General features: G+C 43.0%; 1 protein-coding gene and 1 long non-coding RNA gene across 3 annotated transcripts; one reads left to right on the top strand and one right to left on the bottom strand.

Annotated features, from left to right (window-relative positions):
• Positions 1–430: 430 nt before the first annotated feature.
• Positions 431–20,783, top strand: LOC109867925 (uncharacterized). Its single transcript, XR_002251862.2, has 3 exons — positions 431–511; positions 4,786–5,079; positions 20,269–20,783. It is a non-coding gene; the product is annotated as an uncharacterized LOC109867925 (long non-coding RNA).
• Positions 1,583–5,556, bottom strand: c20h2orf81 (chromosome 20 C2orf81 homolog). 2 transcript variants are annotated; one of them, XM_020457257.1, is made up of 4 exons: positions 5,434–5,556; positions 4,774–5,038; positions 3,452–3,661; positions 1,583–3,334 (listed from the first exon to the last, which is right to left on the bottom strand). In XM_020457257.1, the coding sequence occupies exons 2-4, from the start codon at positions 5,020–5,022 to the stop codon at positions 2,363–2,365; spliced, it is 1,431 nt and encodes a 476-aa protein (XP_020312846.1). In that variant the 5' UTR covers positions 5,023–5,038; positions 5,434–5,556; the 3' UTR covers positions 1,583–2,362. The 2 variants fall into 2 exon arrangements, with proteins under 2 accessions (XP_020312846.1, XP_020312845.1); XM_020457256.2 differs by lacking the exon at positions 5,434–5,556 and having other exon boundaries at positions 4,774–5,067.
• Positions 20,784–22,501: the final 1,718 nt, after the last annotated feature.

Here is a 22,501-nt window from a genome sequence, read left to right as displayed (position 1 = left end):
CTATTTTGTTTAAAATGTATTTAGACGCTATATTTAGAGACCTGTGAGCTAGGGTCTCTTTTTAAAGGGAGTCCTATAATAAAAACAGATATAAAACACATATAGAGTTCTAAAATTATTCCACAAGACACCAGTGCCCAAAATGATAGCCTAAATTGCAATGCCTGAAAGTTGGTGGCCTATTTTCAATTTGGATAGGCCTAAATTAACCTCTACGGCCTAAATGTGTCCCCCTGCAGGACAGTTGAGCAAACATAGACTAATGTGATTAGCATGAGGTAACCTTTTGGCAGGTATCTGGTGAACTAATAATGGTGAACTATGACTGGCTGGTAAAAGTGGAGTGACTTGGAGGTACCACTACAATGAGAAAGAAGGGGTGTTGGGCAAATAAAATAAACTACTAGAAAAGGGGTGCTGAAACTGCATAACCAGAGCTGGCCACTGTGGTTAGGGGGTAATGCAATGTTAAAGAAGAGAGAATTCTGAAAGGATAATAAAACATTATAAGGTAAGTTTGACCATGCATTATAGATGCATTATACCAAACTACCAAACTTTCATCTCATCTTATTGTTGGCGTGGTGTTACATGAAACTGAATCAATATAGTCAAGTACATTAATATATTTTTTCCACAATGAGCTGAGAATGTAGTTAAGATGGATGACTGTTACTATAGTTAAACTAAGAACCCAGCAGAAGAACTGAAGCTGTAATCATCACCATGGCTTTCATGCTATGTGGAGCACTGTGAGAGCCAGGATATGCAGTAAATCATCACACATGGTATTTAACATTTTACATGTTGATGATACATTGGATATAAACCAGGCATATTAAATCCTCTTACTGGATGGGGATTGTGTCATTTAAAAGAAAATATTTACTGCTCGTATAAAATATAGAAAAATTACTGATACACAAAACCCTGACCAATGCATCGCCCACAACCTTGCCTGTTTGGGATAATATTATAATGATCAGTTTATCTTAGCCAAACTAGTCATGATATAGTATGTTACTGTACTATGCATGCATAAGGCTCATCCACAAACAGGCTATTTTCCAATGAGTTGTACAGTATCTGCATGAAAAGCTCAACATCTATGAATCTGAGCTATTTTCTCAATATGTGTCAGCTGGCAAGAGTGCTTTTAGAGAATGACACACAGCCCTCTATAAAACTCTGTGGAGTCCACAATGAAACTGATTACACAACTTATAAGAACTTTGTGACAACTGCTGATGTAAAAAGGGCTTCATAAAAAATACATTTGATTAGATTTTGATTTGATGGCACATGTCAATCAACAGTGGGGCCCCTTAGCTTGGGCCCTCTGATGCCTATGTCTAACTATTATTATGCTTGAAATGTTAGCCAGAATGTACAGAACCATATACATAATACATCAATATCATACATAAATGATCCAAAATATATGTACTATATAGTAAAAGTAAGATCTTTATGTTGAGGTGCCACATACGGTACCTGGTGTGCTGGTCTGTAAACAATTCATGCATACAGTGCAAAATTAGCTGGGGGATATTTTGGTATTTCTTGCAGTAAAAACAGAAAAACAGTGCCCTTATCGCTATGCAGGAACTCAACACAGAATAATTGCCAAAATGGGATACTAGTCATAGATGTTTTTTTAAATACTCTTCTCAATGGTTGTTAAGACTCAGTTGTCAGTGGTGAGAATTAATGTCATTACAAAAGATAATATATGTCTAAAATAAAGTAAGTTTATGAAGCGTTGAGCCAGACCTGAACAATGGTGTTTAATGTATGTTCCTTGGTCATCTGTTGTCGTCGCATATTCTTGGTGCACCCTAGCAAACAACTCCTGAATTTGCTCAGAAGCATTATGATGACAAATGTTAGAATATGATCCGCACTGCCATCATGGGGTCAAGTATTGAACTGCATTAACATCAAACCTCAGGACATCTATGAACAAGGCAATGTTGAAAACAAACAGGTGATCAGTAACAATCATGTAACAATATCACTGTGTTGTTATGTAACTGGGTAACAATACATGGGGGGTAGAGGTTCAAGTTCATCTGACAAAACATGGGAGCACTATCTCACAGAAGAAAAGCATCAAAATATGTATGCAAACTCAAGTGCAGTCCATGATTTAAATAGGTTTAGATGCTAGGTGGCCTTCCTTAAACAAACACAACATTTGGAAGAGAGCTTTTACATGCTGGAATAGCTTAAATTAAACTTAGAATATAAAATGGAATTCACATCTTCTCTTTATTAAATAAAAGCAAATCAGCACCTATTCATCAAATGACAGTCCATTAGGCTGCAGTGTGATTGAGACTGCAGTGGTTCCTATCGCTCCTCATGCCCAGTGTTTCCCAGTGGGGACACTGACTCGAGGGCTCTGCCCTCCCACCACCTGATTCAAGGACCAAAACATGGCCGGGAGGCTGCTTCTGATAGGCTTCAGCTCAGGCAGATGGGAAACCCAGAACGGCTTGTTTTCCCCAGTCCCACATACTGGGTCCCCAATGGCCACTCCTGGCACCAGCTCAATGGTATCCAGATCGAGGCCAGTGGAGAGCGGAGTGTAGCCCACAGTTGAGCCACTTGGCTGGGTACCGCCTCGGTGCACATGCCTCTGTAGCTGGACACCATGGTGCAGACTCTTCTTCCGAGTCTTGCTGGGTAAAGCATGGTGGGTGTGGGCAGTCAGGGGGGTGATGGTGCATCGGCGTGCCATGCTGTGATGGTCCTGATTGGGCCGGTGGGGGGCCCTGTTTTTGGGCCCTATTCTCTCCTTTGAGCGGTGTGAGGGCCGAGGCTCCAGGACCTCCACCTCAGGCCAGACATGGTGTTGTGGTAGTCTAGCGGGGTCCAGTCTCCTACGGACTGGGACCTCTCGTGGTCTATGCCCCTGAAGTTGGGGTACAGAGAGGCTCTGGTACTGCTGGGCTGGTTCACTAGGGGTGAATAAGGGTTTGTAGGTCTTCAGAGGTGGTGGTAGGGCCTTGTGTGCGCCTGGTTGGGTCTGAGACTGTCTCCTCCTCTGGGCTTTATAGGTGGCTACAGTGAGGTATGGTGAGGGTTGGACTTCCTCTGGTGCTATCTTCTCTGCCTTGTCTGGCTTCTCAGGTTCAGTTGAATCCACTATTTTTTTTTTTGCTAGGACTGTTCTCTCTCTGTCTGGAGGCTCTGGCTTTGTAGGTGACTGGAGCTTGCTGTCCTGTCTACTGGGAGACTGGGGCTTGCTGTCCTGTCTACTGGGAGACTGGGGCTTGCTCTGTGTATCCCATGGATCAGCAGACTCTTCCAGGTGCAAATCCAGCAACTTCTGCAGAGACACAAAACCACATCAGGTATCAGTGTGTATCATCAGATATCATGCATGTGACAGTGCAAGCATACTTGTGACATACATATGTGTGTTTATGCATGTGTGTATTGTTACCTGCAAAAGAGGTGTGTGTGAGCTCACACTGGTGTACCGGACAGGAACACAGCCCTCGGCCCATGAGTCGCTCTTACAGGGTTCAGGCTCTGTGTCCTCCCCCCACAAGGTGGCACTCTCTCGCCCCTCACCCTCATCCCTCGCCAGGAACAGCCAGTCAGACATCTGCACCAGGCTTTCATAGGCCCGGGTCACTGTGAACGGCACCAGCTGGACAGACAGACAGAGACAGAAGGAGAGAGAGAGAGATAATAATTTGTTTGAGATGTCAGGCACATGTGTGGGTGTTTCGACTGGTTAGGGGTTAGGGGCATAGAAAGGTCCTTCCAAATGACACCCTATTCCCTAAAAAATGATAAAGAAAAAATACTGTTAAATAACCAGGAATTTAGCAAAAAAATGTGTTCAGCAAATCTGTTCCTGAGTATTTACACAAATAAAAACATACAGGTTACTGCCAAGAAAATGGAAACACTTAAAGAAATAAGTGATACAAAGTATATTGAAAGTGGGTGCTTCCACACAGGTGTGGTTCCTGAGTTAATTAAGCAGTTAACATCCCATCATGCTTAGGGTCATGTATAAAAATTGGTTTGATGATCATGAAAACTATATAAACCATATGCCATGGCTGTCTCCATCATCAGATCTCAACCCAATTGAACACTTGGTTTGACACACATTCTGGGGCAGTGCCTGAGACAGTGTTTTTTTTCCACCACCATAAAAATAAAAAATAAATGATGGAAGAATGGTGTCGCACCCCTGCCAAGAGTTCCAGCCACTTGTAGAATCTATGCCAAGGTATAATTTTTATTGAACCTTTATTTAATTAGGCAAGTCAGTTAAAAACAAATCCTTATTTACAATGACAGCCTAAAAACTGTGGGTTAAGTGCCTTGTTCAGGGGCAGAATGACAGATGTCTACCTTGTCAGCTCAGGGATTTGATCAACCACCCTTTTGGTTACTAGCCCAACACTCTAACCACTAGGCTCCCTGCCACCCTTTGAAGCTATTGAAGCTGTTCTGGCTCATGGTTGCCAAACACCCTATTAAGACACTTTATGTTGGTGTTTCCTTTATTTGGCAGTTACCTTTACATGATCGTGTCTCAATGTAATCAAGGTATGAAATTATTGATATTTTCAAATACTGTACGATCTCTTTTGGGCTTAGTTCCGGTCAATTTGCAGTGTACAAATTGTTACAATTATGTTCTGGCTCCCCGACCATTTGCTCCAACAAAAATCATCCTGCGGCTGAATCTCTTTGCCTACACCTGCCCCAAATAGTGTGCCACTGTCTGTGACAGCTACACACCTGTTTTTGCAGGTACACCTGATAGCACCTGTCCATCACTGCAGCCTCCAGCTCTCCCATGATCTCCGCCACCACCTCCTCCCCGTTGTCCTGTGTTGTCATGGTGACCCAGGCGGCTTCCGTGAGGAGACCTGGGACAATGTCCACTGTCTCCACATTCTGGACCGAGGCAGGGCTAGGAAGAGCAGGTGCCAGAACCAAGCTGGCAGCACGACTCTTGTCGCGAGATTTGGCCGCTGAGCGTGACATGATTCCGAGATGTTTTCTGCAGATGAACATTGATATTTATCAATTTGATACATACCGGTAGGTAATTGACTGAGGGTTCTCAATTCTTTATCATGAATTTGATCGTGGCACAATGACCTAGATTTGTAATAATGTTTAACATATCCACCCTGGGAGGAAACGGTTTGAGATTCTTTGAAAGCACTATATACGTTGAATGAATTAGAATTACAATAATAATAATAACGATTATTATTATTGATTACATTGAGATTGTTTATGTTGTGAGTGGTATCCTCCTATGAGCATTGAAGCATTCACAATGCTTGCCGACACAACTGTGCCAATGGTGAATGTCTTCTTGAGAAATAGTCAAAACAATTAAACATGCATGATGTGCCAGTGTCACAAAATAATTTGAACAACGCTCACCTCAAGAAAGTTCCATAAAATGCTTAGTTCTAGAACCCCATACTCGATGATTTTCTGTCTTGCCTCGTCAACATTGTTTCCTTCATGTCCCTGGCGCGTGCGGTTGCTGGGCAACAGGCGTCTCTGCAATTGACGTAGCACAGGCTCCAAAAGTATTTTTCTCAGAGCAATAATAATGATAATTTATTCAACTTTTATAACGCTATTCATCATATAAATAATTGGAATGCGCTTTAAACATAACCAAAAAAACAAGCAAATTTTAAAACAACATTCATCAGATGGAAGGTCATGAGAGGGTCAGGAAAGTTCATGGCTTGAGTGGTCATCGGAGGAAGGAGGTCAAAGTAGGAGAGCAAGCAAATATGTTCTCTGAAACAAGCCAGGGGTAGGCAAGCAGCAAGGTGTCATCAAGGTCTCAAGCTGTTCTTGCCATCTGTGTGGCTTCTCCAAAGTAGGACTCAGATGGAGTTAGAGCTCAGCAGTTTTTGAGGGATGATAAAGACCAAATATAAGCCTAGGCAACACTACCACCGTGTGGCTGTCGCCTACCATTGAACGTCTGACTGATGTGATTCTTACATCTGCGTGACTCCTGTGCGTTAATAAAATGATGCTGTCTCCTACCACTCACCGTGGAACTAAAATGTTGTCATACCAACGCCTTACTAAAGACTGTGTGACGCCTGCATGTTAAAAGTCATAAGGTGAATAGTTTATATTTATATCAATTACATCTCAACCATAAATGCTAGAACATTTTTGTTTTTCCCGTGCAAGCCAACATTCCGATGTTGAGGTATTCGGAAAGCAGTGACCATTCATAGAGTGAGAGACGGGCACTGTATTTTAGAGCTCCGCAGCAACACAGACATTCATTTAATTGTATTTTTAACAGAAAAGACTATGTCAAAGAAATGGTACAACAAGTGGCAGTTGAGGAGTAAGTATATTTAATTTGTGATCTTGTTAGGAAATATTTAGGCCTACTGTGTTGATAAGGCAAGTTGGGTTTGATAACGTATTGTCGAAGTCACATAGGCAAAATCATTTACTGTGTGGAGTAGGCTAGTTGACTATAATGACGTCATTTTGATGTGCTAATATTTATTTAATGGTTTAATTCAATTGTAAAATAAAATATACACACGTGGTGCGATAGGAATAATATACAGTTCCTTCTGAAAGTATTCTGACCCATGGACGTTTTACACATTTTGTTATGTTACAGCCTTATTCTAAAATGGAGTAAATACAAAGACATTCTCAGCAATCTACACAAAACACCCGATAATGACATAGCGAAACAGGTTTTTAGAAATGTTAGCTAATGTATTAAAAAGAAAAAAGATACCTTATTTATTACATAAGGATTCAGACCCTTTGCTATGAGACTCGAAATTCAGATCAGGTACAGTTGAAGTCGGAATTTTACATACACCTTAGCCAAATACATTTAAACTCCGTTTTTCACAATTCCTGACATTTAATCCTAGTAAAAATGCCCAGTCTTAGGTCAGTTAGGATCACCAGTTTATTTTAAGAATGTGAAATGTCAGAATAATAGTAGAGAGAATGATTTATTTCAGCTTTGATTTCTTTCATCACATTCCCAGTGGGTCAGAAGTTTACATACACTCAATTAGTATTTGATAGTATTGCCTTTAAATTGTTTAACTTGGATCAAACGTTTTGGGTAGCCTTCCACAAGCTTCCCACAATAAGTTGGGTGAATTTTGGCCCATTCCTCCTGACAGAGCTGGTGTAACTGAGTCAGGTTTGTAGGCCTCCTTGCTCGCACATACTTTTTCAGTTCTGCCCACAAGTTTTCTATAGGATTGAGATCAGGGCTTTGTGATGGCCACTCCAATACCTTGACTTTGTTGTCCTTAAGCCATTTTGCCACAACTTTGGAAGTATGCTTGGGGTCATTGTCCATTGTCCAGGTATTGTCACGCCCTGGTCGAAGTATTTTGTGTTTATCTTCATTTATTTGGTCAGGCCAGGGTGTGGCATGGGGTTTTGTATGTGGTGTGTTGGTATTGGGATTGTAGCTTAGTGGGGTGTTCTAGTTAAATCTATTGCTGTCTGAAGTGGTTCTCAATCAGAGGCAGGTGTTTATCGTTGTCTCTGATTGGGAACCATATTTAGGCAGCCATATTCTTTGAGTGTTTCGTGGGTGATTGTCCTTAGTGTCCTTGTTCCTGTATCTGTGTTAGTTTACACAAGTATAGGCTGTTTCGGTTTTTGTTACGTTCTTTGTTTTGTAGTGTTTGTGTAGTGTATTGATTCGTGTTTTACGTTTGTTTATTAAACATGGATCGCAATCTATACGCCGCATTTTGGTCCGACTCTCCTTCACCACAAGAAAGCCGTTACAGGTATGCTCTGCGGAGTGCCTGGATACAGCCCTAAGCCATGGCATATTGGCCATATACCTCAAACCCTCGAGGTGCCTTATTGCTATTATAAACTGGTTACCAACGTAATTAGAGCAGTTTTGTCATACCCATGGTATTTAGTCTGATATAACACGGCTGTCAGCCAATCAGCATTCAGGGCTCGAACCACTCTGTTTATAATACACTATTTCCCCTGCAGAAGGCAGCAGCGCTCATGTCTTAACACTGCAAACCCTAGGGAGTTTTTTAAGCACTTGACTACTTTGGTTCTGCCTTACCCACCCCAGGATCCCCACTCACAGGTGTGTGTGTGTGTGTGTGTGCGTGCGTGCGTGTGTGTTTAACTATACTTCTGGGGACCAGAACTCCCCACAGGAATAGTAGACAAACAAAAATTGGACCAACTGGGGACATTTTGTTTGTCCCCACAAGGTCAAGTGCTATTTCTGGGGGGGGTTTAAGGTTAGAATTAGGGTTAGGGCCTAGGGTTCGTTTTAGGATAAGGGTTAGGTTTGGGGGTTAATGTTAGAGTTAAGATTTAGTGTTAGGGAATATAGGATTTTGAAAAGTACTGTTGTTAGTTATACAATATTGTGAGAGAGAAAGATTTTATTGATATCAACATGCTATCATGGAATATGCAAACTAGGCTGTATTGTTATTTCCAGACATATTCCTCCTTTGTTGCATCTTCTTTGTTTGTATCCCCGATTAGGTGTTATTTTCATGCAAATGTCTTCTACCTGACTTGTACATTTCTGTATTCTCCATTCTTTACATAGCAAGTTCTACATTTAGACTAGAGGTAGACCGATTATGATTTTTCAACGCCGATACCGATTATTGGAGGACCCCCCCCCCCCCCCCCCCCTCCCCAAAAAAACCCCGATGTTGATTAATCTGCCGATTAAAAAAAAAAAACAATACTGAATGAACACTTATTTTAACTTAATATAATACATCAATAAAAATCCATTTAGCCTCAAATAAATATTGAAACATGTTCAATTTGATTTAAATAATGCAAAAACAAAGTGTTGGAGAAGTAAAAGTGCAATATGTGCCATGTAAAAAAGCGAACGTTTGAGTTCCTTGCTCAGAACATGAGAACGTTGGTGGTTTCTTTTAACATGAGACTTCAATATTCCAAGGTAAGAGGTTTTAGGTTGTAGTTAATATAGTATTTATAGGACTATTTCTCTCGATACCATTTGTATTTCATATACCTTTGACTATTGGATGTTCTTATAGGCACTTTAGTATTGCCAGTGTAACAGTATAGCTTCCTTCCCTCTCCTCGCCCCTACCTGGGCTTGAACCAGGAACACATCGACAACAGCCACACTCGAAGCAGCGTTACCCATCGCTCCACAAAAGCCGCGCCCCTTGCAGAGCAAGGGGAATAACTACTCCAAGTCTCAGAGCGAGTGAAGTTTGAAACGCTATTAGCGCGCACCCCGCTAACTAGCTAGCCATTTCACATCGGTTACACCAGCCATTAGGCTGATAGGCTTAAAGTCATAAACAGCGCTGAACTTGCGAAGAGCTGCTGGCAAAACGCACGAAAGTGCTGTTTGAATGAATGCTTACGAGCCTGCGGCTGCCTACCATTGCTCAGTCAGACTGCTCTATCAAATATCAAATCATAGACTTAATTATAACATAATAACACACAGAAATACGAGCCTTTGGTCATTAATATGGTCGAATCCGGAAACTATCATTTCGATTTATTATTTCAGTGAAATACGGAACCGCTCTGTATTTTTTCTAACAGGTGGCATCCCTAAGTATAAATATTCTTGTTACATTGTACAACCTTCAATGTTATGTCATAATTACGTAAAATTCTGGCAAATTAGTTCGCAATGAGCCAGGCTGCCCAAACTGTTGCATATACCCTGACTCTGCGTGCAATGAACGCAAGAGAAGTGACACAATTTCACCTGGTTAATATTGCCTGCTAACCTGGATTTCTTTTAGCTAAATATGCAGGTTTAAAGCAGGTTTTAAGGCATTGGTGTTTATGGTTAGGTACAGTCGTACAACGATTGTGTTTTTTTTGCAAATGCGCTTTTGTTAAATCATCCCCCAGCGTTGCATCGATTATATGCAACGCAGGACACTCTAGATAAACTAGTAATATCATCAACCATGTGTAGTTAACTCGTGATTATGATTGATTGATAGGACCCTCCCAACTCCGCCCACCGGCATCCTAATAAGGAAACAAGAACAAAGAGAGAATACGGCAGACAGAGTGGGAGGGTCGTCACACAGCCCTAATTAATCGTCCGACCTCTAATTTAGACAATACCAATGGAGTCTAACAGACAACGCTTTCATATTTGGTAAGTCAGAACCCTCCACTCGCACCTTCCCCCACAGACCAACAATGGTCTCTACCTTCACCCAGACACCCACTCACCGCTGTAGTCCAATAATGGTCAGCTCTCCTCTCTGTGATTCTATCCCCACAGAACAAAGGAACAGCATGTAGTTTTATAAGCCTAGCCTGTGTTGTTTTTTTTAACCTTTATTTAACTAGGCAAGTCAGTTAAGAACAAATTCTTATTTTCAATGACAGCCTAGGAACAGTGGGTTAACTGCCTGTTCAGGGGCAGAACAACAGATTTGTACCTTGTCAGCTTGGGGATTTGAACTTGCAACCTTCCAGTTACTAGTCCAAGGTATCTAACCACTAGGCAACCCTGCCGCCCCAATTAGAATTGACCAATTAGAATTCCTTGCAATAAACTAGCCAATGGCCAAATAACAAGTATCCTATTTCAGAAGACATTCCTCCCATGTCTCTGAACCATTGATCAATAATTCCCTATTACAGAAAAAACACTATTTCCCTTAATTGTTAGTTCCAGTCCTCTAGACTGCTCGTACTCTGTCTCTGCGTTGTGTATTTATCTTCGACATTATTCTTATATCCCCAACAACCATCTTGTGTCGAGTCTAATACTCCCTTCTCCATGTTCTCCATGTCCACTCAGGGCCCTTCCCCTCCCATAACCCCCTTCTTCACCCCTCCATGGACCCACTCGGTCACACCCCAGACTCTCTCTCTCTCCCAGGCCAGCCTGCCCCCCTCCAGGCCACTCCCTAATGTCAATATGCCTTGCTGTTCTGGTTAGTCGTTTTTGTCTTATTTCACTGTAGAGCCTCCAGCCCTGCTCAATATGCCTTAGCTAGCCCTGTTGTTACACCCCCCCACACATGCGGTGACCGCATCTGGCTTAAATGGTGCTTCTAGAGACAAAACCTCTCACATCGTCACTCAATGGCTAGGCTTACCTCCACTGTACTCACATCCTACCATACCCTTGTCTGTACATTATGCCCTGAAGCTATCCTTCCATGCCCAGAAACCTACCCCCTGTTACAAATGCACTAGACAACCAGTTCTTTTATCCTTTAGCAGTACTCTTATCCTACTCCTCCTCTGTTCCTCTGGTGATGTAGAGGTTAACCCAAGCCCTGCAGCCCCCAGCATCACTCCCATTCCCCAGGCACTCTCATTTGTTGACTTATGTAACCGTAAAAGCATTGGTTTCATGCATGTTAACATTAGAAGCCTCCTCCCTATGTTTGTTTGATTCACTGCTTTAGCACACTCCGCCAACCCGGATGTCCTAGTAGTGTCTGATTCCTGGCTTAGGAATGCCACCAGAAATCCAGAAATTTCCATCCATAACTATAACATTTTCTGACAAGATAGAACTGCCAAAGGGGGCAGAGTTAGCCTGCAGAGTTCTGTCATACTATCCAGGTCTGTGCCCAAACAATTCGAGCTTCTTCTTTTAAAAATCCACCTTTCCAGAAACAAGTCTCTCACCGTTGCCGCTTGTTATAGACCCCCCCCCCCCAGCTGTGCCCTGGACACCATATGTGAATTGATCGCCCCCATCTATCTTCAGAGTTCATACTATTAGGTGACCTAAACTGGGATATGCTTAACACCCCGGCTGTCCTACAATCTAAGGTAGATGCCCTCAATCTGGCACAAATTATCAAGGAACCTACCAGGTACAACCCAAAATCTGTACCCATGGGCACCCTCTTAGATATCATCCTGACCAACTTGCCCTCTAAATACACCTCTGCTGTCATCAACCAGGATCTCAGCAATCACTGCCTCATTGCCTGCGTGCGTAATGGGCACCCCATCACTATCAAATGCTCCCTAAAACACTTCAGCGAGCAGGCCTTTCTAACTGACCTGGCCCGGGTATCCTGGAAGGATATTGACCTCATCCCGTCAGTAGGGGATGCCTGTTTGTTCTTCAAAAGTGCTTTCCTCTCCATCTTAAAATAAGCATGCCCCATTAAAAAAATGTAGAACTAAGAACAGATATAGCCCCTGGTTCATACCAGACTTGACTGCCCTTGACCAGCACAAAAACATCCTGTGGCGTTCTGCATTAGCATCGAAAAGCCCCCGCGTTATGCAACTCTTCAGGAAAGTCAGGAACCAATATACTCAGTCAGTTAGGAAAGCAAGAATAAGAGCACCTACTCCCAGCTGCCCACTGCACTGAGGATAGGAAACACTGTCACCACCGATAAATCTACGATAATCGATCATTTCAATAAGCATTTTTCCATGGCTGGCCATGCTTTCCACCTGGCGACCCCTACCCCAGCCAATACCTCAGCACCCCCTGCAGCAACTTGACCTGGCCAAGGCTTTCGACTCTGTCAATCACTTAATTCTTATTCGCAGACTCAATAGCCTTGGCTTCTCAAATGACTGCCTTGCCTTGTTCACCAACTACTTCTCAGATAGAGTTCAGTGTGTCAAATCGGAGGAACTGTTGTCTGGCAGACTCTATGGGAGTGCCACAGGGCTCAATTCTCTCTTTTCTCAAGACTCTTTTCTCTGTACCATAATTGCTGGACTATTAAGCGCACCTGAATATAAACCGCACCGCACCCACTGAATTATTAAAAAATTTGTATTTTGTACATAAATAAGCCGCACATGTCTATAAGCCGCAGGTGCCTACCGGTACATTGAAACAAATTAACTTTACACAGCCTTTAAACGAAACACGGCTTGTAACAAAAATTTAACAGTAGCCTACCAAGAAAGTCATTGGTCACTATCTTCCTCCTCCTGTGCACTGAAACCACTGAAGTCATCTCCTTCGGTGTCGGAGTTGAATAACCTCAGAATTGCTTCATCCGATGTTGGATCGCTGCCCTCTTCAACACGCAGCAGTCCAGCCTTTCGAAACCCGTTGATGATAGTGGATTTTTTGACAATGCTCCACGCTGTCAGCAGCTCTATTTCCTTTTCCAACAGCCAGATCGATCGCCTTCAACTTGAAAGCTGCATCATATGCATTTCTTAGTGTCTTTGCCATGATGAGGGTGACAAAATGACTACCGTAATCAGAATGATGGGAAGTTTGAGCGCGCTTGATTTACGTCACATCATGTGACGGTGCTCAGTTTTTTGGCGGCATGAATCTTGTGAAAGTGGGAAAAATCCATAAATTAGCCGCATCATTGTATAAACCGCGAGGTTCAAAGCGTGGGAAAAAAGTAGAGGCTTATAGTCCGGAAATTACGGTACATATCAATTTTTATTTATTTATTTTACCTTTATTTAACCAGGTAGGCAAGTTGAGAACAAGTTCTCATTTACAATTGCGACCTGGCCAAGATAAAGCAAAGCAGTTCGACAGATAAAACGACACAGAGTTACACATGGAGTAAAAACAAACATACAGTCAATAATGCAGTATAAACAAGTCTATATACAATGTGAGCAAATGAGGTGAGAAGGGAGGTAAAGGCAAAAAAAGGCCATGATGGCAAAGTAAATACAATATAGCAAGTAAAATACTGGAATGGTAGTTTTGCAATGGAAGAATGTGCAAAGTAGAAATAAAAAAATAATGGGGTGCAAAGGAGCAAAATAAATAAATAAATAAAAATTAAATACAGTTGGGAAAGAGGTAGTTGTTTGGGCTAAATTTTAGGTGGGCTATGTACAGGTGCAGTAATCTGTGAGCTGCTCTGACAGTTGGTGCTTAAAGCTAGTGAGGGAGATAAGTGTTTCCAGTTTCAGAGATTTTTGTAGTTCGTTCCAGTCATTGGCAGCAGAGAACTGGAAGGAGAGGCGGCCAAAGAAAGAATTGGTCTTGGGGGTGACTAGAGAGATATACCTGCTGGAGCGTGTGCTACAGGTGGGAGATGCTATGGTGACCAGCGAGCTGAGATAAGGGGGGACTTTACCTAGCAGGGTCTTGTAGATGACATGGAGCCAGTGGGTTTGGCGACGAGTATGAAGCGAGGGCCAGCCAACGAGAGCGTACAGGTCGCAATGGTGGGTAGTATATGGGGCTTTGGTGATAAAACGGATTGCACTGTGATAGACTGCATCCAATTTGTTGAGTAGGGTATTGGAGGCTATTTTGTAAATGACATCGCCAAAGTCGAGGATTGGTAGGATGGTCAGTTTTACAAGGGTATGTTTGGCAGCATGAGTGAAGGATGCTTTGTTGCGAAATAGGAAGCCAATTCTAGATTTAACTTTGGATTGGAGATGTTTGATATGGGTCTGGAAGGAGAGTTTACAGTCTAACCAGACACCTAAGTATTTGTAGTTGTCCACGTATTCTAAGTCAGAGCCGTCCAGAGTAGTGATGTTGGACAGGCGGGTAGGTGCAGGTAGCGATCGGTTGAAGAGCATGCATTTAGTTTTACTTGTATTTAAGAGCAATTGGAGGCCACGGAAGGAGAGTTGTATGGCATTGAAGCTTGCCTGGAGGGTTGTTAACACAGTGTCCAAAGAAGGGCCGGAAGTATACAGAATGGTGTCGTCTGCGTAGAGGTGGATCAGGGACTCACCAGCAGCAAGAGCGACCTCATTGATGTATACAGAGAAGAGAGTCGGTCCAAGAATTGAACCCTGTGGCACCCCCATAGAGACTGCCAGAGGTCCGGACAGCAGACCCTCCGACTTGACACACTGAACTCTATCAGAGAAGTAGTTGGTGAACCAGGCGAGGCAATCATTTGAGAAACCAAGGCTGTCGAGTCTGCCGATGAGGATATGGTGATTGACAGAGTCGAAAGCCTTGGCCAGATCAATGAATACGGCTGCACAGTAATGTTTCTTATCGATGGCGGTTAAGATATCGTTTAGGACCTTGAGCGTGGCTGAGGTGCACCCATGACCAGCTCTGAAACCAGATTGCATAGCAGAGAAGGTATGGTGAGATTCGAAATGGTCGGTAATCTGTTTGTTGACTTGGCTTTCGAAGACCTTAGAAAGGCACGGTAGGATAGATATAGGTCTGTAGCAGTTTGGGTCAAGAGTGTCCCCCCCTTTGAAGAGGGGGATGACCGCAGCTGCTTTCCAATCTTTGGGAATCTCAGACGACACGAAAGAGAGGTTGAACAGGCTAGTAATAGGGGTGGCAACAATTTCGGCAGATAATTTTAGAAAGAAAGGGTCCAGATTGTCTAGCCCGGCTGATTTGTAGGGGTCCAGATTTTGCAGCTCTTTCAGAACATCAGCTGAATGGATTTGGGAGAAGGAGAAATGGGGAAGGCTTGGGCGAGTTGCTGTTGGGGGTGCAGTGCTGTTGTCCGGGGTAGGAGTAGCCAGGTGGAAAGCATGGCCAGCCGTAGAAAAATGCTTATTGAAATTCTCAATTATGGTGGATTTATCAGTGGTGACAGTGTTTCCTATCTTCAGTGCAGTGGGCAGCTGGGAGGAGGTGTTCTTATTCTCCATGGACTTTACAGTGTCCCAGAACTTTTTTGAGTTAGTGTTGCAGGAAGCAAATTTCTGCTTGAAAAAGCTAGCCTTGGCTTTTCTAACTGCCTGTGTATAATGATTTCTAGCTTCCCTGAACAGCTGCATATCACGGGGGCTGTTCGATGCTAATGCAGAACGCCATAGGATGTTTTTGTGTTGGTTAAGGGCAGTCAGGTCTGGGGAGAACCAAGGGCTATATCTGTTCCTGGTTCTAAATTTCTTGAATGGGGCATGTTTATTTAAGATGGTTAGGAAGGCATTTTTAAAAAATATCCAGGCATCCTCTACTGACGGGATGAGATCAATATCCTTCCAGGATACCCCGGCCAGGTCGATTAGAAAGGCCTGCTCGCAGAAGTGTTTCAGGGAGCGTTTTACAGTGATGAGTGGAGGTCGTTTGACCGCTGACCCATTACGGATGCAGGCAATGAGGCAGTGATCGCTGAGATCTTGGTTGAAGACAGCAGAGGTGTATTTAGAGGGGAAGTTGGTTAGGATGATATCTATGAGGGTGCCCGTGTTTAAGGTTTTGGGGAGGTACCTGGTAGGTTCATTGATTATTTGTGTGAGATTGAGGGCATCAAGTTTAGATTGTAGGATGGCTGGGGTGTTAAGCATGTTCCAGTTTAGGTCGCCTAGCAGCACGAACTCTGAAGATAGATGGGGGGCAATCAGTTCACATATGGTGTCCAGAGCACAGCTGGGGGCAGAGGGTGGTCTATAGCAGGCGGCAACGGTGAGAGACTTGTTTTTAGAGAGGTGGATTTTTAAAAGTAGAAGTTCAAATTGTTTGGGTACAGACCTGGATAGTAGGACAGAACTCTGCAGGCTATCTTTGCAGTAGATTGCAACACCGCCCCCTTTGGCAGTTCTATCTTGTCTGAAAATGTTGTAGTTTGGAATTAAAACTTCAGAATTTTTGGTGGTCTTCCTAAGCCAGGATTCAGACACAGCTAGAACATCCGGGTTGGCAGAGTGTGCTAAAGCAGTGAATAGAACAAACTTAGGGAGGAGGCTTCTAATGTTAACATGCATGAAACCAAGGCTATTACGGTTACAGAAGTCGTCAAAAGAGAGCGCCTGGGGAATAGGAGTGGAGCTAGGCACTGCAGGGCCTGGATTCACCTCTACATCGCCAGAGGAACATAGGAGGAGTAGAATAAGGGTACGGCTAAAAGCTATGAGAATTGGTCGTCTAGAACGTCTGGAACATAGAGTAAAAGGAGGTTTCTGGGGGCGATAAAATAGCATCAAGGTATAATGTACAGACAAATGTATGGCAGGATGTGAATACAGTGGAGGTAAACCTAGGTATTGAGTGATGAAGAGAGAGATATTGTCTCTAGAAACATCGTTGAAACCAGGAGATGTCATTGCATGTGTGGGTGGTGGAACTAATAGGTTGGATAAGGTATAGTGAGCAGGACTAGAGGCTCTACAGTGAAATAAGCCAATAAACACTAACCAGAACAGAAATGGACAAGACATATTGACATTAAGGATAGGCATGCTTAGTCGAGTGATCAAAAGGGTCCGGTGAGTGGAGAGGTTGGTTGGTGATTTAGACAGCTAGCCAGGGCATCGGTAGCAAGCTAGCATAGGATGGAGGTCTGTTAGCCACCCCTTACGTTCCGTCAGTAGATTAGTGGGGTTCCGTGTGGTAGAGGGGATTAATCCAAATCACACAACAACAACAAAAATAAAAACAATAGATATAGTTATAGAGGCCCAAGAAGAAAATATAATAATAATAATTAAAAAAAAAAATAATAATTAAAAAAATAATAATAATAAAAAAAATTGTCCGATTGTCTATTCAGATAGCAGCCGGTAAGACAGCTAACGGTTAGCAGGCCGCAGATGGGCGTTCAGGTAACGTCGCGACGGAGGAGCCGGCCGAATAACTCCTTCGGGTAGATAACGTCGGCAGTCCAGTTGTGAAGGCCCGGTGGGGCTCCGCGAAGGCAGTAAAACGGGTCCGGATAGGTGACTGCAGCCCAGGTGTGATTGATGGAACTCAGGAGTGATTGACGGAGCTTGCTAGCTCCGATGGTCACACGGATAGCAGCTAGCTAGCTGTGAGATCCGGGTATGAATGTCCAGGGACATGGAGAGAAAAATTGGTCCGGTATGTTCCGTTCCGAGCCGCGCTGCGCCGTACAGAACTGGCGATAGATTTTCGAGCTAAAGGATAGCTGATGACCACAAACCGTGGTTAGCTGAATATTAACGATTTGCCAGTAAAGGAGCTAACTAGCTTCTGAACTAGCTTCTGGATTAGCTTCTGGCTAGTTTCAGGCTAGCTTCTTGGAGTTTCTGGCTAGCTTCTTGGAGGATTACAGATCTGAGGTAAATAATACTTTTTTATAAATATACATTGGTGAGGCGGGTTGCAGGAGAGTGTTTTGAAGATGAGTTGATGGAAAATAAAAATAAAATGTATGTGAAAAAGTTGTAAATATATATATATACAGGACACGACAAGACGAGGACAAAAGACGTCTGAACTGCTATGCCACCTTGGAGACTACAATGCGACAATGATGTCGCTCTTGCTGCTTGTTCTCTGATCCATCTCTACGCAGACGACACCATTCTGTATACATCTGGCCCTTCTTTGGACACTGTGCTAACAAACCTCCAAACGAGCTTCAACGCCATACAACACTCCTTCTGTGGGCCTCCAACTGCTTTTAAATGCTAGTAAAAGTGCATGCTCTTCAACCGATTGCTGCCCACACCCTCCCGCCCGACTAGCATCACTACTTTGGACGGTTCTGACCTAGAATATGTGGACAACTACAAATACCTAGGTGTCTGGTTAGACTGTAAACTTTCCTTCCAGACTCACATTAAGCATCTCCAATACAAAATTAAATGCAGAATCGGCTACCTATTTCACAACAAAGCCTCCTTCACTCATGCCGCCAAACATACCCTCGTAAAACTGACTATACTACAGATCCTTGACTTCGGCGATGTCATTTACAAAATAGCCCCCAACACTCTACTCAGCAAACTGGATGTAGTCTATCACAGTGCCATCCGTTTTATCACCAAAGCCCCATATACTACCCACCTCGACCTCTATGCTCTCGTTGGCTGGCTCTCACTACATATCCGTCGCCAAACCCACTGGCTCCAGGTCATCTATAAGTATTTGCTAGGTGAAGCCCCGCCTTATTTCAGCTCACTGGTCACCATAGCAAAACACCCACCCTTAGCATGCGCTCCAGCAGGTATATTGCACTGGACATCCCCAAAGCCAACACTTCCTTTGGCTGCTTTTCTTTCCAGTTCTCTGCTGCCAATGACTGGAACGAATTGCAAAAATCTCTGAAGCTGGAGTCTTATATCTTCCTCTCTAACTTTAAGCATCAGCTATCAGAGCAGCTTACCGATCAATGTACCTGTACACAGCCAATCTGTAAATAAACCCCACACCGACTACCTCATCCCCATATTATTACTTACCCTCTTTCTCTTTTGCGCCCCAGTATCTCTACTTGCACATCATCATCTGCACATATATCACTCCAGTATTAATGCTAAATTGTAATTATTTCACCTCTGTGGCCTATTTATTGCCTACCTCACTACTCTTCTACATTTGCACACACTGTACATAGATCTTTCTATTTTTCTTTTCTTTTGTGTTATTGACTGTACGTTGTTTGTGTAACTCTGTGTTGTTGTTTTTGACATTCATTTTCATATTCCATCTATCGTCATTACCACCATTGTGGCTGACAAAACCTATTGTCCCAATGTCAATTTATTGCATGTTAATGTTCAGAGTCCGGTTCTCCATAGTGAGAGGACAAATTCATTTTGTCTGCTGCCTTAAGATTCACAATGGGCGTGAGGTGTCATAAAACCCCCCCATCTCCATACCTCTCGATCTCTTTCCCTCTGGTGGGTGTGAGAGATCTCTATGTAAGATTGTGGTCCACGGTAACCTGACCCAAGCAGGCCAGTCATGACAACATCAATGATTCTAGTATATAATTGGTTGAAGTATATAATTGGATCTAGCAGGAGTAAAGTTGTTGGAATCAGTTCTTTTGCTTCAGATATGCAGTGTCATGCAATGTGCTGCCTGTGTGGTGCAGTTACAACCCTCAACATAGAGAGTGGAGCAGATTGGGGCATGACAGCACAGTACATGCTTTACTGCCATAGTTCATCTGTTGCCATCGGTCCCAGTTGATTTACCTGAACATACTGTAGGATCAGCTTTGGACATCTGATTTTGGCTTGGGTGCCAGTTCTTGTACAACTGGTATCAACCCTTTATGAATAAAGATACCATGAGCCCACAGGTGTAGTGACACGGTACACCTGAGGCAGTCAGTGACAGTGTATAGTAGAAGATAAACTGGTTTAGCACTATATCTGATGTTCTGAGTGATTTATTAGATATTTTGTCAGTGTTGCATTGAAAACGATAAGCTCTTACCTCTGATTTACAATCTGTCTGCCCTTAGGAACAAGCAAAATGTGGTTTAATTTACTCTGAATAATATGATCTCTTCTCCTCCCGTCCTCCTTTTCTTTTTTCTGTCCTTACCACTCTTTTCATCCCTGTCTCAACTCATGAAACCGTCACTCTCTCCTTTCCCGTTGTCCTCTCTCTTTCATACACAGGAAAAGATGAAGCAGAGGAGTCTCTAAATCACAGTGACATCACACTGTAGAGCTGTAGAACACCTTGACCAGGGGTGCTGAAGAAGCTCCATCCCTCCAGATGGTCATATGGCATCTTGGAAGCCGTAGCTACGTAGAGTTAATAGGTAATAGATTTTCACAATGCACTGTCTAATCTCGTCATCCAATCAGTATTAATCTATGGTTTTAAATCACACTATATTAGAGAGGTAATTTGAATTTACTATATTAGTTTTGCTATTCAAGTCCCTATCCTAATTCTGTGGTCTGCCTTGCCTCTGCCCTGTGGGTACTACTGGCCAGCCTGCTACTGTATGTGAGGCTAGTGGTGCAGACTAGAGCACCCAAGTTTTGTTTATCTCTTGTATTTTCTTGTTTGTCGGCCAGTGCAATGTATTCACTATAATTCAGGTATTCCTTTTCTTATTTGATTCTAAATACTGCAAAACTATGTTTGAAACAAAGCTGAAGTTATACATATAGAAATTATGCATAATATGGTAAACAATATTATAGTATCCGATTTCAATAAATAAAGTTTATTGAAATACTAAAATGATGTCTTGTGCTAATATTAAAATAATATTTCCTTTCAAAATGTCATGTTATTGTCTTCTTCTGAGCTCTTCTGCAAGCATGTCCCAAGCTCAAACTGAGTTTTAGAATGATTAGAAGTCTATCTCTCTTTCAAATAAACATCTGATTTCAAGCTAACACGTAATGTTCTGAGAACCATATGTTTCTCAGAGCGTGGTGATATAGTTATTTTGCATACAACCTTTCCACTACATTCTGGGAATGGTGCAGTATTTAAACTCAGCCAAAAAATGCCCCTTTTTCAGAACCCTAACTTCACCAAAAGAAAGATGCCCAGGAACCCTGCTCATCTGCGTGAACGTGCCTTAGGCATGCTATAAGGAGGCATGAGGACTGCAGATGTGGCCAGGGCAATAAATTGCAATGTCCGTACTGTGAGACATCTAAGACAGCGCTACAGGGAGACAGGACAGGCAGCTGGTCATCCTCGCAGTGGCAGACCACGTGTAACAACACCTGCATAGGATCGGTACATCCGAACATCACACCTGCTGGACAGGTACAGGATGGCAACAACAACTGCCCGAGTTACACCAGGAACGCACAATCCCTCCATCAGTGCTCAGAATAGGCTGAGAGTGGCTGGACTGAGGGCTTATAGGCCTGTTGTAAGGCAGGTCCTCACCAGACATCACCGGCAACAACGTCGCCTATGGGCACAAACCCACCGTCGCTGGACCAGATAGGACTGGCAAAAAGTGCTCTTCACTGACGAGTCGTGGATTTGTCTCACCAGGGGTGATAGTCGGATTCGCGTTTATCGTCGAAGGAATGAGCGTTACACCGAGGCCTGTACTCTGGAGCCACCACCCATACTGCTCGTTCTGTGCATGATTTCCTGCAAGACAGGAATGTCAGTGTTCTGACATGGCCAGCGAAGAGCCCGGATCTCAATCCCATTGAGCACGTCTGGGACATGTTGGATTGGAGGTTGAGGGCTAGGGCCATTCACCCCAGAAATGTCTGGGAACTTGCAGGTGCCTTGGTGGAAGAGTGGGGTAAAATCTCACAGCAAGAACTGGCAAATCTGGTGCAGTCCATGAGGAGGAGATGCACTGCAGTACTTAATGCAGCTGGTGGCCACACCAGATACTGACTGTTACTTTTGATTTTGACCCCCCCCCCCCTTTGTTCAGGGCCAAATTATTTAATTTATGTTAGTCACGTCTGTGGAACTTGTTCAGTTTATGTCTCAGTTGTTGAATCTTGTTATGCTTATACAAATTTTCACACATGTTAATTTTCTGAAAATAAACGCAGTTGACAGTTTGAGGACTTTTCTTTTTTTGCCGAGTTTAGTTGCTCGACATTGGAACATTCTCAGCACATTTAAGGAACATGACAAAATAATGTTATTTTCTTGGTATTTTATGACGTTAACAGAATATTTCCTAAAAGTTCAAACATGGTTACATTTAATTACATTTTTGGTAATGTTTCCTGGAATGATCTCCAACTGGTTTGACATTGGAAATGTACTAAAATAGTTCAGAGAACATTAAGAAACAATGTTCATCTGTTGGAATTTTAGTACTTTAGCGTAACAGTTCCTGCAGGTTTCCTTATGGTTCTATTTAAAGTCATGTTCTCTGAACATTAAGAAAACTTTCCATAA

The sequence above is a fragment of the Oncorhynchus kisutch genome, linkage group LG23, assembly GCF_002021735.2.
Source record: "Oncorhynchus kisutch isolate 150728-3 linkage group LG23, Okis_V2, whole genome shotgun sequence".
Taxonomy (NCBI): domain Eukaryota; kingdom Metazoa; phylum Chordata; class Actinopteri; order Salmoniformes; family Salmonidae; genus Oncorhynchus; species Oncorhynchus kisutch.
This window is presented reverse-complemented; position numbering and strand designations above follow the sequence as displayed.